Source organism: Falco punctatus (genome assembly GCF_963210335.1).
Source record: "Falco punctatus genome assembly, chromosome: 3".
Taxonomy (NCBI): Eukaryota; Metazoa; Chordata; class Aves; order Falconiformes; family Falconidae; genus Falco; species Falco punctatus.
This window is the reverse complement of record NC_137582.1, coordinates 116,049,714-116,067,258: the sequence shown is the minus strand read 5'-3', so window position 1 is coordinate 116,067,258 and position 17,545 is coordinate 116,049,714. Positions and strand designations below refer to the sequence as shown.

General features: G+C 40.3%; 1 protein-coding gene across 2 annotated transcripts; it reads left to right on the top strand.

Moving 5' to 3' along the window:
• Positions 1-41: 41 nt before the first annotated feature.
• Positions 42-13,961, top strand: RCAN3 (RCAN family member 3). Of its 2 annotated transcripts, none has more exons than XM_080379220.1 (5): positions 42-196; positions 6,142-6,384; positions 10,113-10,286; positions 10,841-11,012; positions 11,809-13,961. In XM_080379220.1, the coding sequence occupies exons 2-5, from the start codon at positions 6,190-6,192 to the stop codon at positions 12,015-12,017; spliced, it is 750 nt and encodes a 249-aa protein (XP_080235346.1). In that variant the 5' UTR covers positions 42-196; positions 6,142-6,189; the 3' UTR covers positions 12,018-13,961. The 2 variants fall into 2 exon arrangements, with proteins under 2 accessions (XP_080235346.1, XP_080235347.1); XM_080379221.1 differs by having other exon boundaries at positions 51-196; positions 6,111-6,384.
• The last annotated feature ends 3,584 nt before the right edge of the window (positions 13,962-17,545 follow it).

The window sequence follows — 17,545 nt, the reverse complement described above, 5'->3', positions numbered from 1 at the left end:
TCACCGCCCCCCGCCCCCCCCCCGCGACTCCCTGAGGCGATGCGGAGCCGAGGGGGCGCGCACGCAGGCGCGTGCTCGCCGGTCCCTTCCCGCAGCCGCTCGCTCCGCACGGTGACCGGCGGGGAGTGCGCGCACCCGCTGCCGCCCCTGGCGCGGCTCCCCTTCGCTGCCGCGGCGATCCCCGCCGAGGAAGACGGTGAGCGCCCCCGTTCCCCTCCCTCCCCCTCCCCGCCGCCAGCCATCTGTTGCTCCCCGTCCCCTCAGCCGTCCCTGAGGTGAGGCGGCGCGGCCCCTCACTGCCGAGCAGCGCCCGCCGCCTGCCGGGCGGGTGGCTGAGGGGCGGTGAGGCCTGGCCGAGCCCGCCCGTCCCGCCCGAGCGGCCGCGAAGTTTTCTCCTTTACCAGTTGCTCCTGAGGGCGGATATAGGTTTGGGGTTGTTGGTCCCCACCTCCACCCTCGTGTTTATCACGCGGGGTATTAACCCTGAACTTGGGTGTTAACCCCAGCCCGTTAACTTGCCATGGGTAGACCAGTCCTCTGCGGGTTTGCAGCGTTGAGCCTGAGTTTCTAAACTCCACCGAGCGGATTTGACTTTCTGTAGAAATTGCCCTGCCGTTTGCAGCCCGTATGTGCCCGGGAAGCGCTCCGGAGCGGTGGGATGCGGCGGGGCGCGGAGCTGCTGGTGTGGCAGCAGTGCCTGAGCGGCTCCGGGCCGTGTGGGGGTCGGACCCCCCCGGTGCGGTGGGTACCCGTGCTCTGGTGCACGGCTGAAGCCTTGGGTGACCAGAGCCGGGTGCCCTCGGTGGCAGAAGCTAGGTGGTTGAAGCTGGGTGCCCTCAGTGCCAGAAGCTGGGTGCCCGAAGCTGGCTGCCCTCAGTGGCCGAAGCCGGGCGGCCAAAGCTGGGTGCTTTCGGTGGCTAAAACCGGGTGCCAGAAGCTGGATGCCCACAGTGCCAGAAGCCGGGTGGCCGAAGCTGGGTGCCCTTAGTGGCCAAAGCTGGGTGCCCTCGGTGGCAGAAGCCGGGTGGCCAAAGCTGGGTGCTCTCGGTGGCCAAAGCTGGGTGCCAGAAGCTGGGTGCCCTCAGTGCCAGAAGCTGGGTGGCCGATGGCAGGTGCCCTCAGTAGCAGAAGCTGGGTGGCCAAAGCCGTGCGCCCTTGGTGGCAGAAGCTGGGTGGCCAAAGTCAAGTGCCCTCAGTGGCAGAAACTGTGTTCCCACAGCTTTCCTAAATTTCTGAAGGTCTTAAGCTTTGTACGCAGCTGAAGAGTTTGCTTTTAAGTGTTTGCTTTTAAGTGTTTTGGAGGTACCTGTCAGCTGGCATTCAAATGATAAGCAGGTATTAATTCTTAGGAGAACAAAGGAGTTAGTAAAAGGTCTTATCCAAGAGGCTTTAGTTCTTGAGATCCTTTTAGTCCCACTGCATTAGGCCATTTAATCTAAAATCTAAGAAGGAGCGAGTGATTTTGCTAAGAAGTATTGTCAGTTGTCTACATGATGAATTTTGAATTGTTTATTGCTGTTAATACTGCTGTAAGAATTAGCTGGTTGTAATAAGCGGCTAGCATTTGTGTATTTCCATTCATACCAGACTATCTTATAAACAGGTACTTCTCACCTTTTGGAAGAGGCAAGTGAAGTAATTCCCTTTTTGCATAAGGGAGACTAAGGCAGAACCATTTGGCCGTGGCACTGATAATTGCAACGGTGTACCTGTCAAGCTCGGAGTGCTGCTGCTTCTGATTTTGATGCTTTCTAATAAATAATAGTAACCCCCCCCAATAAAATAGTTCAACATAATCTGTTAAAATATCACTTCTCACAGTACTGTTTCTAACAATACCTCTTAATTAACATTCATACGTCAGTCTTACCTGTCTCACCCTTATTTCAGGGGACCCATTGGATATTTTTGCATCGCTCAGTAACCTGGTGTTTTGATACTGATTTGGGTGAAGTGGGAGGAAAAAACAAGTAATCTGTTAAAAAATAGAATTACCCATGTAGGTTTATGATTAAGAATGCATCACAGTTCTAATTTTTTAAAATTTTTAAACCCCGAACATAATTGAAGTAGCTTCTATAGTTCAGTGCTCTCCACAGAAGCTTTTCAGGTTTTGTTTTTATACTAGCAATAAATGCCAGACTATAAATTACACAGAACTGATGATCTTGTTGCTGAAATGTTTCCTTAACTTTGACTAAGATTGTTTCTATTAAATTGCTTTCCCTGCAGACTGTTTGCAGGAATTCAAGGGAGTAACTGCATTGTCTTCTGCAGCTTAATAGCATACAAGTTCCTACTCTTGCTCTCTAAAGCAACACGATTTCTGGTAATTCAATTTTTGTTATTAGTTGAGAAAAGAACATTATCTGCTTCATGGTAATGGGGAGGTTTAAACTGCCCAGCGCTCCAGGATCATTTACACGCATCATTTGAGACCCACTGCCTTTTTACAGAGCAGAAAATATCTTCCAGTAAAATGTTTTTTTGATGAATTTAAATGTTACAAAATGATGAATTCATATATAACCAAACTTGAAGCCAGTGAGGCTGTTTGCTGTGTGCTGAGCTAGTATACAGTGTGCCTAGACAGGTTTGTGTAGTTTTTCCATTGGGATCCTTAAACTTCTTTACAAACATGAAGAGCATCCCTTCTGTGCAATAATGCATGCCTATGCAGAATTCAGTAATGTTTCATAATACCACAAATTGCGGTTAAGCAAAAAGCTCTATTTTCTTCATATCGAGGATATTTACGCAGTAAAAGATCCACAGGGAAGATCTTTTGTGGTCAACAGAAGACAGGCCTGCAGTGCAGGATCACCAGAGCTGTCAGCTCTGTTTCTGAGCAGTTGTGCCTTGGTAGTTTTTTTAAAATCTGTGTGTATTTTGAAGGTGGGAATACACAGTTAGACAATGATAGTTGTTGACCGCCTGTTTCACATGGACTGGATGAAATTAATTTGACACAGAAGACTAAAGATACAGGGGCTGCAAGTTTTAATTTCTTTAATGTTAAGATGCTAACTAGAAAATTTCAGTTATGTCTGACTAGTTCGTGCATGGTGAAAATCATAGTGACCTTGCAGCCATTGCTTTATCTCAGTCTAATTCATAGGTTACTTGAATTGTTTAATGTTCTATAAATTAAATTGTGAAAGAAGCTACATCTTGGAGCTTTTTGGTTGGCTTTTTTTCCTTTCTTTTTTCTTCCCATCCTCTTGTACAGTGTGTGTGAAATTCTGTGATAATCTGAGCTCTGGCATTTGAACACACTTCAGTTGCTTGTTATTGTTTCCTTTCCAATTCCTAAGTTGATTTGAGAAGAACCTTTTCTTAATAGTATTGTTGACCTAGCTATCGTTCTTCCCTTTCACTGCTTTTGTATGTTATTACCTTTTAATTTACAAAATTGCCCTGTTCTGTTAAACTAAACAGGCATGGAAATAACATGGATGTCTTTTTTTTTTCTTTCTTTTTTTTTTTTTTTTCCAAAATACAAAATAACAGATTTAGAACCTTCTCAAGCTGGAACTTGGAATTTAATTTTAATTCTTGGAATTACTTTAAGCAAATTTGGCAAAAGAAGGGAAAACTAGGATTTTTTTTTTTATTCCCCCCATGCATTCTTGATATCTTTTAAGTTGGTGTTCTAGAAAGTAGTTGGATTGCTCTTTTTAACAGTATAAGTTTTATTATATTTTTAAGCAGATATTTGCATGCCTATCTTATTGGTGTGTAAAAGATAGTTTCTATTCAAGGAGCCCATACAAAGTCTCATTGTACAGAATATTACAGAATATTACCCAGGAGTAGTGTCCAGGCATCTTATTTGTGTAAAACCCCAGATCTGCCTTCTTTTTGTCGAGCTTTTTGCTCATTTTTTCCCGAAGTCCTGTTCCTCTGTGCTAACATACCAAACACAGGAACATCTCTGTGGTCACTGCAGTGTTTGGTGTTAGTAATCTGCAGATTGCAGTTCTTTAAATGACATAACAGATGATAACAACTTCAAAGGAGAATAGATTTGGTTGATAATCTGTGGATTATATTCTCTCTCATTTTAATTGTGATTTCTGATTCCCCAGTACTGACAGAATTAAGAGAGGAGTACTACCGCAGGCACAATGTAAGTCACAGTAACAGTGCACTTTTTTTGATGCTTTTCCTTTCTTCTTGATGCTTTTGTCTCCCTCCTGTCTGCTGCTTTGACTTCATTTTGTCATGTATGAGGTTCAAACAGCCTGAACCTTTTAAGGCTCTGCATAGTGTGGCCAATTTGACCAAATTTTCTGTCAATCTGGATGTTACCTTACTTCCCATCTTACTGTTAAGTCTTACCCACCATTAATTTAAGTATTTGAATTTACATGCCAGCATTTCCAAACTCCTTTTTCTGTGCTAGTTTTGTGTTCTTGCCTTGCCTTGTTTGCCAGTCTCCTCATTCTTTGATTTGTTGGAAAACCAGGGGTTTGGAGCGGTCATGTGGGTTAGGTGTTTCTTACTGTGACCCATACTACTCTCTGATGGGGATGCTTGGGGGGGTAGGACCAAACCCACGATAAGGCTAGTGTGTTGCTCTCAGTTGTCTTGGCTTGATCGGAGGCGTCTGTGTCTTGTTGCATGTTGGATTGGTTACCCTAGAACTCTCTTGGAGTCTGTGCTGCCAAGCCAGATGGTGGCTTTTGTTTTTACCGTGTTGGCGTGTTTTTGTTTCCTTTTCTCTTTCCTTTTTGCATGAATTAGCAAGCACAAAAAATTAAGTTTCTACTAGCTATATAATTTTTTTTTTGCATTTACATCCCTCTTTCTGTGATTCCTGAGGAACATTTCCTGTGAAAATTTTGAAACTTGGTGTACTGGGAGAATTTAGCCAGGTTTATGCTTAACTTTGTGATGGTTTGACTAGAGTTATGGCAGTGAGCTGGTGCAGTTATGTGTGTGTGTGCGCACATTGCCTCAGACCGCTTTTATGTGTCCACACTGAGGTGACATCGATTTAAATCATTTAATTTAGCATCACATCTTGCGTGTGTCTCTAAGCAGTTTGTAAATACTCAAAATAGGAACTAGAGCTTTTTTTCTCATTTTCACAGGCTATTTCTCCTTAAGTACAAAGTATTGAGAGTGTTTGACTGCTGTTAATTAGAAAACTTGTCTTAAACCTTTTCCCATGAGTGAGCATGGATTTATTATGCATTTTTTAATGCATTTTAAAATTTATATTAGTTTCAGTTATTGGGATTTCTCAGTGACTGCTTCAAAAGAATTAGCTAGTTAAGCAAATATTCAAATGAGATCATTGCCAATGAAACAATATCTTTACTTACCTTTTTTTTTTTTTTAGTGTTAAGTCACAAATTAACACCTTTTCCAAATCTAGGTATAGTAGTTACATGTTTTCAGTCATTTACATTAGAATATACAGTACTGTGTTAACCTTTTTGTGACTTCTGCAGTGACTGGTGGCAAAAGGTACACTCCATTAAAATCTTTTTTTATTGTGTAAAAACTAGATTGCCTAAAGTCTTTTATTTAGTCTCTTGATTGTTTGCATTTCTTTTTTTCTTCCTTGATATGTTTACTCAAGGCTATAGATACTCTCCTACTATGGGGAAGGCATTCTCCAGTGCTTAGGAGAAGAGAATCTCCTTACATTAGGGGATCTTGTTCCTTTTATCTGCCACTGGCTTGGAGAGGCTCTGGACAGATGATTTCAGCTTGCTGTATACATGTGTTCTCATTGATGAAATAAAGATACTTCTTCAAATATCAGAAGACTGCTCTGATTACTTGGGAAGTGCTTTTAAGTTATTAAATAAGAGGCTGCTATTAACTGAAAAGTATGTCATGGAGAAAAGCTTCTAGAACAATGCTGTAGTTCTTATGTCAGAGTAAAGGGAGGAGAAATGCTATTTACTTGACTGAGTGACTTTATCTTCCTTTTTCTAGTTTGAGCAGCAGGCTCTGTATCCCACTTGCAGAAATAGGTTACAGTGCTCTGTTTTGTGGATGAGAGAAGAAGTTTCATGTTGATTTCTGTTCCTTTATGTAAAAAGAATATTTGCCTTAAAGAACAGTTAAAGCAAGAACACGTGTTGTCTTCACAGTCTGTTCTGGTTTTGTTTTCTGGAATGGCAGACCCCTGTTAGAAGCTGGAACGTAACAAAGAGTTCCTTTGGGTGAACGATGCTCAGAGATACTATGAAGTCCTGGAGTGACAGCCAGTCGGACCTCTACAGCAGCGATCAAGAAGAGGAAGAACAGATGATTTTTGGAGAAAATGAAGATGATTTGGAAGAGATGATGGATTTAAGTGACTTGCCTACCTCACTCTTTGCTTGCAGTGTTCATGAAGCTGTGTTTGAGGTACAGGAAGAAAAGGTAAGGTAGAGAGAGGCATATTTGGAGTATAGTATTGTAAGTATAGATCGTTATTGAACTTATTTAATCTAGATTTTCAGTATATTACTGCATATTATAATTGGGAGGGGGGGAAAAAACAACCCAGCCTATTTACCTGGTAAGCTCGGATCAGAATGTGTACAGTTACCAAAGGACAGATAATACTACACTTTTCTGGCATTTGAAATTGTTAATAGACACACAGTGTTTCTCCCATTAAACACTCCCCTGATATTTTTTTTTCCTCTTTATCTAAGGGCAGATTTAAATAAACATGTAGATTTGCCTTCAGATTTTATTTCAAGGCAAGGATTCTTTTAAAAGAGCCTTACAAATTTGCAGGATGTGTGTTCTCACTGGAACACTTTGAAAGTGGCTTGTAAAGACCTTATAATAAAATGAATCTTCTCTGGCTTGCTAACATCAGTATTCAGTCAAATCTGTACTTTCCCTTTGCTTCTAAGAGCAGCATGAATAATTATGTACACTACATGAGTTAGGGAAAATAGGAGGGGCTGAGATGAAAGCTTTGGTCTGCAGCTTTTTCAGTTTCAGTTTACGAAGCCTATGTTTTTGTTGAAAAGTGTTTAAACATTGGAGGGATAGGTGTGGTGTCAGGTAGGAAATGCTGCTCTGTGCCTCAGAGTTGCTAAATTGTGTACTGAAATACAGGTCAATATTTCAAGTATTTACTGTGAGCTGAATTCCTAAGCCAGTGCACCTGACAAATCGATATTGTATATTCAAAATAAAAGGAACAGTCGTTGCTTGAGAACGTGCACATGGTGTCACGTAAACAGTTTGTAAAGCAGCTTACACATCTTTTGCAGGAGGAGGAGGAGGATATTACATAGTGTTGTTCTTACAGTTTGTTGTAATTGTATTCCTGTCAGTATGAAAGACAGATGCCAGAAAAGGCTATTGAGTCTTTAGTGGCTTATTTTCAGGTGCAATGCTTTATTTTTTCTTTCCTGTATTGTATAGAGAGGATGAAATACAGTTCACTAGCCATTACTTATATGCCTGTGTTAAATTCTTCCCTTCAAAGAGCATGAGTTGTTGCTAGCCTGTGTACATCAGTAAAGAGTTAATTTCTAGCCTTGTATAATAACGCTGTTTTTACTGGAAAAAAACAGAACAGGGAGTGGGTAAGAGTATGTAAATCATTTGTCATCTAATTTTAAAAAATGCGAGATGACATCTTGCTTTCTGTATAAATTTTTAACTCGCTGATGACTAATCTAAATTGTTACTATTTGTACAAGATCAGCTTCTAGTTCAAAAAACTTCAAAAGTGGACAGCACTCCATTTGTTTCAGTGGTTACAGCCCTTGGAAGAAGGTAGTAAAGCATCAGTCAATCAATGGAGCATTAAATAATACGCTGGACTTATGCTACAGAAACAGCAGTGCCCTGTCGTTCACTGTGTGCCTGGTATAGAAAGTCTGCATTTGAAATGTTGCCTTGCTAAACTGGTTTGCACATATCTACCTGTGATTTTTGTCATTTTAATGCACTTTTGCTTTTTTCCATTAAAGTATTCCTACAGTATGCTCATGCCTATGAGGTATATCAAATGAGATGTGCTAGCTTTTTCTTTAATGATACTGGGATACCATCAATTGCCATGTTAAACCACTTGTAAATGTAACTACAAATGTAAAATATTTCATTTCAAATACAGTTCGTAAAGCGTACTGATTGTACTGTCAGTAAGCTCACCTAAGCTGATTGTTACGGCCAAGACATTAGTTTAGAATAAGTCAGAATTATACGTTGTATTTGCAAATTGCATGCTTACTATTCAGGCTTCTTACTATCGCTTAGAAGAATAGAGGTGCTTTGATATATTCCATTTTTACCTGTTTTATGAAATGCAGCTTAAGTCAGCCCCTAGATACACATTTTAGTGGCTTGATGTACTTCTGGCTACATCTTCTTTTAAAGGCTGAATGCACAGCAAACAGTTCATGAAGCGAATGGAAATTGTGCTGCCTGTGCACAAACAGAAAGTGATTTGAAAACTTCTGGTGGTTTTGGGGTTTCGGGGTTTTTTTGTGGGGGGGTGTCAGTGTTTGGTTTTGGAATTTTTTTCGGTCGCACATAATGGTTTTGCTACCCAACGTTCATTTAGTTCATTTGGTAATGCTAGCAAAGCTAGCAGCACTTAGGTTTTGATAGTCTGCTTCTATCTTCCTCTTCCCTGATTTTGTAGTAGTCACAACTGTAAAAAATAATTGCCTAGTTCTGTATGTAGGCACAAATATTCTATGCTTTGCTTTTCCATTTGTGAGACTTCACATGAATGAGTGATGATTAATATTCTGGTGAGGAGAAAAGGCAAAAAAGACACTATTGATTTGAAATCTGTATATTTAATTCTTAGGAAGCATTTTGCTCACGTTCTATTTCTGCCTTCATCCTTTGATCTATTTTTTTTACATTCTCTAGCTATATTTCTGGGTTTACTGCTGATTTGTTAAAGCGTTGCTTTAACAGTTCATGTTTGATTGACTGTCAAGTTGTTGAATCCAATTCAGTTTCCACTTTCGTTTAAGTGTTGTAGGTTAAATACACGGCACGTTTACAAGAAAAACTGTTAAGATGTCTAACTCAGCATACATCTCTCAGTAATTCTTTTACATGGCATCTAAAAGTGTTTTTTTTTCAAGTTCACTTCAATCTGCAAAATAGATAAATTCAGATAAAGTACATATTATTTCTTGCTTAGATACCTTTTTGAGGGTAATGTTATGATTGGAACACTGTCTTCGTAATTTTCAATTGCAGTGTTGATCCACTAGATTGCAGTTTTGTACAATTTGTCAAGTGCAAAATTTGGCCAGTGTGCAGAAGGAAGAGGTTTTCTGATTTAATAAAGAACTTAATGTTGTACAGATTGGAGAGAATTGCACAAGAAAAATAATATCTTAGTGAAGACTAACATGGGCATCATCCAGAAAATTTTTTCAGCGCTATTTAAAATGACAGCCCCTCATCCTGTATTATTTTTACAGGGAAGAAGGCATCACCAGGATTTTTGTAGAGAGATCAGTGTCTATTGGAATCAAGCAAATTAACTGTTGTCATTGGGAAGAGCTCTTAATGCAAAAGTATTCATTTTCTGCTTATTTTCGCATGTAGACTTCTTAGAATAACTGAGTATTATCAGAACATGGTAAATAAAATTGAAAAGGGGTTGCTTGCGTACTTTTTATCTGTTGCTTTTAATCTGACTTTTTACAGTGAATGAAAATTTATACTAGGAGATTTCCTAGTGCATTCATGCTAGGTAAAAAAGGAATACCTGCAAATTAGATCTCTTACATTTTAGATTAGATAAACTGAACTGATTTGCATAGTATTTTTGGAGATCCTTGGTGAAAGTCAGGTTGGAAGTACCAGTTTTGTTGACATCTGCACTTAGGAGTAGTTGTCGCTAGGTGGCAGTTTGCGTATTAAGAGTTTTATAGGTTTGTTCATGTTAGTGCGCTCTTTGAATTCAGATTTAAATAGTGAGAGACAAAGCAGTGCTACACTGAATGCAGGTTTGCAAGTCGGGGTAACTGAGGGAAGGATGGAATGTGCAGGCTTAGGCAGTTAAGGATATTAATGGGATTTGGGAGAGGAAGGTGAAAGGAAAATGTATTTTCATTAAGTGAAAATGTTCGTTTTGTGGTTGGAGAATCTTTGTGTTTCATCTCTAGGAAAGATTTGAAGCACTTTTCACTGTCTACGATAATCGAGTTACATTCCAGTTGTTTAAAAGCTTTAGAAGAGTAAGGATAAACTTCAGCAACCCAGAGGCAGCAGCGAGAGCACGGATAGAACTGCATGAAACGGACTTCAATGGAAAAAAGCTGAAGCTGTACTTTGCACAGGTATTATGGAACAGTAAGATGCCCTACATGTGTCCCTGTTTCTTTATTCTATGTTTGCCCGTGAGTTTCATTTGTGATAAATATTTGAAGTTACCTTCAACTCATTCTTCTACACTGAGATGTATTACTGTCAGTCATTGACAAATTCATTTTTTAGGGAAGAGTTTTGGTTTTCAGCATGAGCTTACCAAGTTGTAATTGCTGTGGAACAGTCACTGTGTAGTGACACAAACCAAATGTGCTGAAAGAAAGAAAGTGGGTCAAAAGATCTCATTACAGTAGGTGCTTTACAGGCATATTCTTGTTGGATTAGCAGCTTGCACATGTCGTATACAACTGCGTTGTCAATACTTGCGTAGGCCAGTTTCTTCACTGCAGGATCTCTCTGCAGTGTCATACCAAGAGAACTGGCAAAAGCTGTACTATTATTTTTAAAGCTAGGCGGAATTAAGCATTGCTAATACAGAGAATGGGCGTACATTATTGGGGAAGCAGACTAAATAAAAAGAGCATATTTGTCATCTTATACTGTATCTCTTGGCTTTTGTCGTCAGGTACAGGTATCCAGTGAAATAGGTGACAAGTCCTACCTCCTTCCTCCACAACCTGTTAAACAGTTCCTGATATCACCACCGGCATCTCCCCCGGTTGGATGGAAACAGAGTGAAGATGCAACTCCCCTGATAAACTATGACTTGCTTTGTGCTGTCTCCAAGTTGGGACCAGGTAGGAATATTTACCTGCTTTTGTTGCATAACTTACCCACGATAGCTATTTTTGAAGTTATCTACTTTTTCTGTGAGAAGATATGTGTCTCTTGCGTGATGTTTCTTACTTGAATAAAATGATCCATCACTTTTTTTTTACTTAACTTGTTAATTGACTGAAAGTATAGCACAGAACTGGATTTTGTGGTAGTAGCTCTACCACATCCATTTATCAAATTTTGTCATAGTCTCGGTATTAATGAACAAACCGGAAGAGGAGTGACAAGTTCAGTCTCTTGCAGATGGACAGCTGCAGTTATTAAGGATGCTAATATGTACTTTTTGCATTTAATCATCAGACTTCTTTATGAGCCTTCCTAGGAAACGTGCTGTTTGCTTTCTGTGAAAAGCAGGGAGCCTGGAGGCTTAATCTTTTCAAATGCTTTTGTAGCTTTTAATTTACAAATGTCATATAAATGTACAGCACAAAGGACATCACTTAAAAATTTGTATGCTGCTTGTTTCCTGATGTCTTCAGTGTTTCATGTTAGTTCTTTATATCCCTCCTTCCCTTCCTTTAAATACCAGTTAAAAAGATTGATTGTAGTCACAGTACAGTGTAACAGATACAGGGGCTATTTTAAAGCATTTAACAGTTCTGGTAAAGTGTGGGGGATGAGCAAATTAAAGATGAGATGAGAATAAATGAATATTTGGTTGTGTTACTGCAGGTGTTAAGGAGTTTTTGAGATAAAGTGGCTTAATGCTTTTCCTTGGGGATATACTTGGCATAATTTTTGTTTGCTGCTCTTCAGGGGAAAAGTACGAGCTTCATGCAGGAACAGAATCGACTCCTAGCGTAGTAGTCCATGTCTGTGAAAGTGAGACAGAAGAGGAAGATGAAATAAAAAATCCCAAACAGAAGATCATGCAGACAAGGCGTCCAGAACCACCTGCAACAATACTGATTGAATCTAAAGCATTTGATTGTACACTGGAGGTAGGGAGTACTATGCACTGTTAAATTGTGTGACACTCAAGATAGTATCAAAAAGCAGATACTTAATGGGTACATGTGTTGATGTCTGTACTGCTGCTATATGTTATGTATAGCGACAACAGAATTTACTTGTAGTTGTCTCTCATGTTCAAGAGTTTGGATGCCAATGCTCTGGAAAGCACTTTAATTTTAGGGACTAGTCCCCCGAGTGTAGCAAATCCACCTGACTTGAAATAGTGAAAAATAGGAAGTCTGGTTGTGTGTTAATTTCTTGTTAACATGTTGCTCTTTTCTTTATATTGTGTAGTGTGATGTACCAAGTGCTGAATTAATGTCTTACTGTCACGATTGGATTCAAGAAAGTTCATTGTATAGCAATTAAAAGCTGACCCGTACTGGTACAACAGCTTCCAGTTAACATAGTGTTAAATGCAAGTGAAATGTGATCTTTTATGCTAAGATTCCTTCCCAGCTAGTAATCTTCGGAGGTGAAGATTAATCTTTGCTTTCCTCAGAAATGCCAAGGATGTGTTTTTAATTTGACATGAGGCACAAATGCACGTATGGAGCTAAATTCAGGTAGCTTTGCTAACTACACAGAGAGGAATACAGGAGGAAGAACCACAGACCGCTAAGAAGAGAGACTCAGAGTCTGTCGCCAGCATTACTGCTGCTGTCTGTGGTGATACACTGGTAGGCACAACCATTTGCACTGACACCTAATCAGGAGTGAATTACAATATGTAGAGTGAAATATGGATTCAGCTATTGAATGTGTTGTGATCCTCTCTGAAAATATGGTAAAGTTTGTTCCTCTACAATCCCAGAGATGGCCTACATTTATAAATAAATTCAGTGACTGTTATGTTATGACTAAGTTATGTTAGGAGATAAAACATATAGGGTTAATTTTTAACTTGTGCTCCTAAACTTCTCCAGTCTGTTTCCTGGGTTTTTTTAAGGCAATCAGTTGCCTGGCTTAGTCAGTTTTTATGCAGTTTCAGCCCTTGTTTGCTCTTTCTCATGAAGACTTTTTCTGTGTGGCCTCCTGTCTGTCTAATAGAGCATCTGCTACTTTTGAGACCAGGATGCATCTTTTAAAATATAGATCTTTAATTTTGTGATCTTGTGTTAAGAGTTTTTAGTAGGAGGAAAATATGCCTCTGTATGCCACGTGCTCCTATGCTTTTATGATATTTTATAACCAACCTTTTTTAGTCTAGACAGATTCTTCTTTTTTCTATTTAAAAGAATAAAATTATTTGTGAATGCACCAGGCTGCTGATGTTCATATATATAAATCATTCAGAAATTGGCCTTTCAAATTCATTTTAATGTGTTTCAGTTCTACATGATGTGCTTATTGAATTTTCAAAAGTGTTTTCACTTGATTGACAGCAGAGAGAAAAAGCGATGGTCATGAATTTGCATGGGCATGGTAGTTTTCAACTTCATATTGTGCCAGCTCGTGATCCTTTCCTGCCACCAGCTTCAAGATGCAAAATGGGATCCTGCAGGCAGGTCCTTGTTCCAGAGGCAGGAATAGTATATATTGGAAAGGTAGGAAAATGGGGTTTGTTCATCGTTCCTCCACAGGTGTGATATTTATGTATCTCTTCAGGTATTCAAATCACTCAAAGTCCGACTTCTGTCTCGCTGTTCTATGTTACTGAAAAAAAGAAGAAACAAAACCCTTGTGTTGTCCATCAGGCTTGTGTATTTTTAAAATTCCAGAAGTCCATTTTGGATTTTCTGTGGTGTTTATATTTTGTTAATTGTTTAATTTCTACCCCACTGTAGAAGTTGCTGTAAGTAGGAATAAGTGGAAAACCTTCAGAAACAGTTTTATAAGGCAAATCAAGCAAGCAATGTTGTCAATGTATCTTGTGTAAAATGTGTAACAACTTGCATTCCAACATCTTTCACTGTGTAAAGACACTTAAAATAAAAACAATGCAGTGCCATTCACGTGCTTTTTAAACTGTATTCCGTAGTGGCCCAAGTTTGATATATAAGATTTCTAATGGTGTTGTGTGCTTGTGCAATTGAGTGAACAATTGAGTGAATTGAGGTAGCTTATGGTTTTCCACAAGCAAATTATTGGAAAAATAATGCTGAAGATGTTGGGGATTTCAACAGAAAAATCTTGGCTGGGCTGAAGGAGAGGCTGAGAGGGTTTTCATGGTGGGTTTGGGTGCCTGTTGCAGCAGGGTTTTGCTTGGATTTTCACCTCACATGAATTTTGCGTGGGGGTTTGACACCTGCTTAGGCTGTTGTGGGGGAGAATGTCTCATTTGGGTTGCAGTACTGAGCTCTGTAAAGTTTTTGTTGTAATAAATAACATTTTCAAAAAAATCTCTGAAGACCTATTTGCACAGGAAAGGAAACGGTCAGACTTTATATTAAATGCACATGCATTGATCAACACAATTGTAAAACATCAGCTTGTTGCACTGTATGTGCCTGTGCCACCCGGTACGCTTCCCTTTCACAGATAAGGCAAATTTCCACAGTTTTTTTTGTTAGCCAGTAGAGGGAAGCTGTCTGCCCTTCTCCCAATGCACACTGGCACAATATAATTGAATGATATTTAAAAATGCTACAAAATCACATTCCTTCACTGCGTGTGAAGCCGTGCCTTGTTTCTGTGACAGTGCCTAGGGGCCCTGTTGTGCAGCTGCCGCGGGAGGCTGTGCCTGGCTCCTCGCAGGTGGGTGACGTGGGTGGGCAAGGAGGAGGTGAAGCAGAGGCTTTACAGAAAGGAAACTTTAATTCGGCCATCGGTCAGTATCTGAAGTGATTCTACTCCACTTTCACTCGGTCCATAACCTCCGGGGTGACAGAGCCTTCCTTGCCCATGCAAACTTGAATTTCATCCATTTTACTTGATTTATTCCACATGATCATTCAGTAATGACCGTCAGAACCAGTTTCTGTTAATCACTGACCTGCTATTAACTGGAGTGCTATTTTTAGAAGTAGGCTTGCACAGAGACACCAGCTTAGCCCTTTCTGTGCTTGCACTTTGTATAAATAAACATCCCAGATGCCTTTAAAGCATTCTTCTAGAGAAGCAGCTGAAAAAATGTATGGGTTTTGGGCAGTCTGCCTGTGTATTCTGGAGAAAAAGGTGCTGGGGTACTTTACTTTGGTTTTATTTTGTAATAGCTAAGAATGGGGCCTGTTTTTGCAATCCTGTGATCACTGCTGCTCATTCTATCTCTACCTTGTTGCTGAGCTGCTTCCCCCCAGAAAGACCTCGTGCATAAAATGGCTCTTGCTTAATTTATTCCCTGAAAGGTTATATTTCCATTTTTGTCTGGCTTTGGATTACTGATGTTTTTTAGCCCAGAACAGAAGATCATCTTATGAATCTTAGGCTTGCCAGGTTTTGTTTACTTGCTCCACTGAATGTGTAAAACTTGCAAGGAGGGGTTCATGGTCCAGTGTACAGTTAATGTGGAAAGAGACCGCAGCCAGGCCTCATTCCCTTGGAGAAAAATGCAGAAGTATTTCCTTTACCAAACTGAGCAGGAGGTGCACACCTGGCTGGATCTGGGAGTCTTTGTTCCCGTGTGAGCTTACGTGGCACCTGCAGGATGCTCCTCTGGGAATTCTCCGTTCTGCATGTGCTAAGGTCAGCCCGACGTGCTGAGAGCCACCGGCGGAGCTGGATGGTGAGGCTGAAGTCGGTGAGAGGGAATTGTGATCCTCGACACCTTGGAGGAACGTGTACTTAAGCAGCTGTTTACCTTTGTTCTGAGCAAGATAAAATAACTTTTTCTCCGTAGCTATTGACCAAGCTGAAATCTGGGTGAGACTACAGGGTTGTCTCCCAACATCAGTTGCATAGCTTGAGGAAGGCTTGTGCAGTGCCTGAGTGTCTCTGTACCCTTCACCTACAGACTGGGGCTAGAGATGTGTTGGTATCACTGTACCCACCTTAACGGAACGATAGGTGGTATCTTGTGCTTGGATTATTTGCACGTTTTATCTTGAAGCTCTATTTGTGCTAAGTCACACTAGAAAACATGCCGTATTTTTAAATGTTAAGTAATGTCTTACAATCCTCTTCTGAACAAGGTCTCTTACGTTTTAACATGTTGACAGGTTCAGGCTTGCGGAAAGGAATGTTTGATTTGCTTGGTGAAGCAAGTGTATTCCAACTATAGTATCAGCGGAAACCCAGATGTCAGCAGTACTAAGGTGAGGCAGAGAGAAAGCTACTTACGGCAACCTGTTTTGCTGTGTTACACAAAATATAAATAACAAATTCTCTATCCTTTCTGACTCTATAGCCAGCGACGGTGTTCCTGTTTGAATAACATGGCGTTGCAAGCAGGGATTAGGGAGGGCAGCTAGGCTTGGATGTTCTCTTCTGCTGGGGCAGGTCGCTTCATCTCTGCAATTCAGTTCCATCCCCTGCAGGTACGGGTTGTAAGGGTGTTTTGAGACTGTGGATACATGTACAGCACTGAGGTCCTAATTTCATAATACAATTCTAGACTCAATAATAATGAATTTCTAAGCGGTCATGGTATCTGTTGTAATATGTCTGTCCTCTCTTCTTTTTTCTTACTAAGACAGCTGCAGTATATTCACTCCCCTCTCTACCCTTCTAATTGCAGGCAAACTGCAAATTTAATCAGTGGTACTGTGAACTGACCTTGTGATCCGGGAGGAGTACAAAACCTAATTTGAAGCGTAAGCTGGATGTATAAGTTCAGTGAGACTTAACACATTATTAGGTTATGTCACTTCCTTATATTTTTTTGCAAGGCTGCAAAGTGGGCGTGTAGTTTGTAGATGAGAGTTACGTATGTCCTCCAGCATTCATTGACTTCATTCAGATTGTTCTAGAGCATCTCAGTATCTCCTTTGGTCCTCCACTAATGCTGCCAACGTAGTAAGGTCAGGATTGGTGGCTGATAAACTGTGAGCTGAATAACCGATGTTGAAAGCAGACCTTTATGCATAATAATGTATACACCTAGTATATGACTATAGCCAATAGTATAATGGCTATAAATTTAGGACCTGGTGAGGGACTTCTTCCCAAGCAAGCACTTGGGGAAAGTCACACCCTCCCTTTATTTTGCCACATAGGCTTTTAGAAAATACATTTGCTTTTATTTGGCTTCGTTGTAGATGTTCACACCCTTTCTCCAGCATTGGACAGAGATGGCACTTAATAAATTGAGGTGGTTTTTTTGTAGTTGAAAGGGTACTTGGCACATTGTGATGCCTGGAAACAATTATACTGGGCTACTTCTAGCTTGTTTTGCTATGTGCCGTTTCATTCCAGTGGAACCCTCTATATTTAATTTTCTGATGTAGATGATACTTCATACAGAAACTCCAAGGGTGTTTTACTGGAAAGGAGAGGATGTAATTGTCCTTCCTTAGATACCTGCTGCAAAGGGAACGTACTTGTTTAGAACAAAGCAGGGGGAATCCAGAGGTTTGTATTCTGCCTCAAACTCTGCCTTGGATTACTGCAAGGAAAGAACATTATCTTCTCATGGCTGGCAGGCTCAGTACTATTTTTCAGC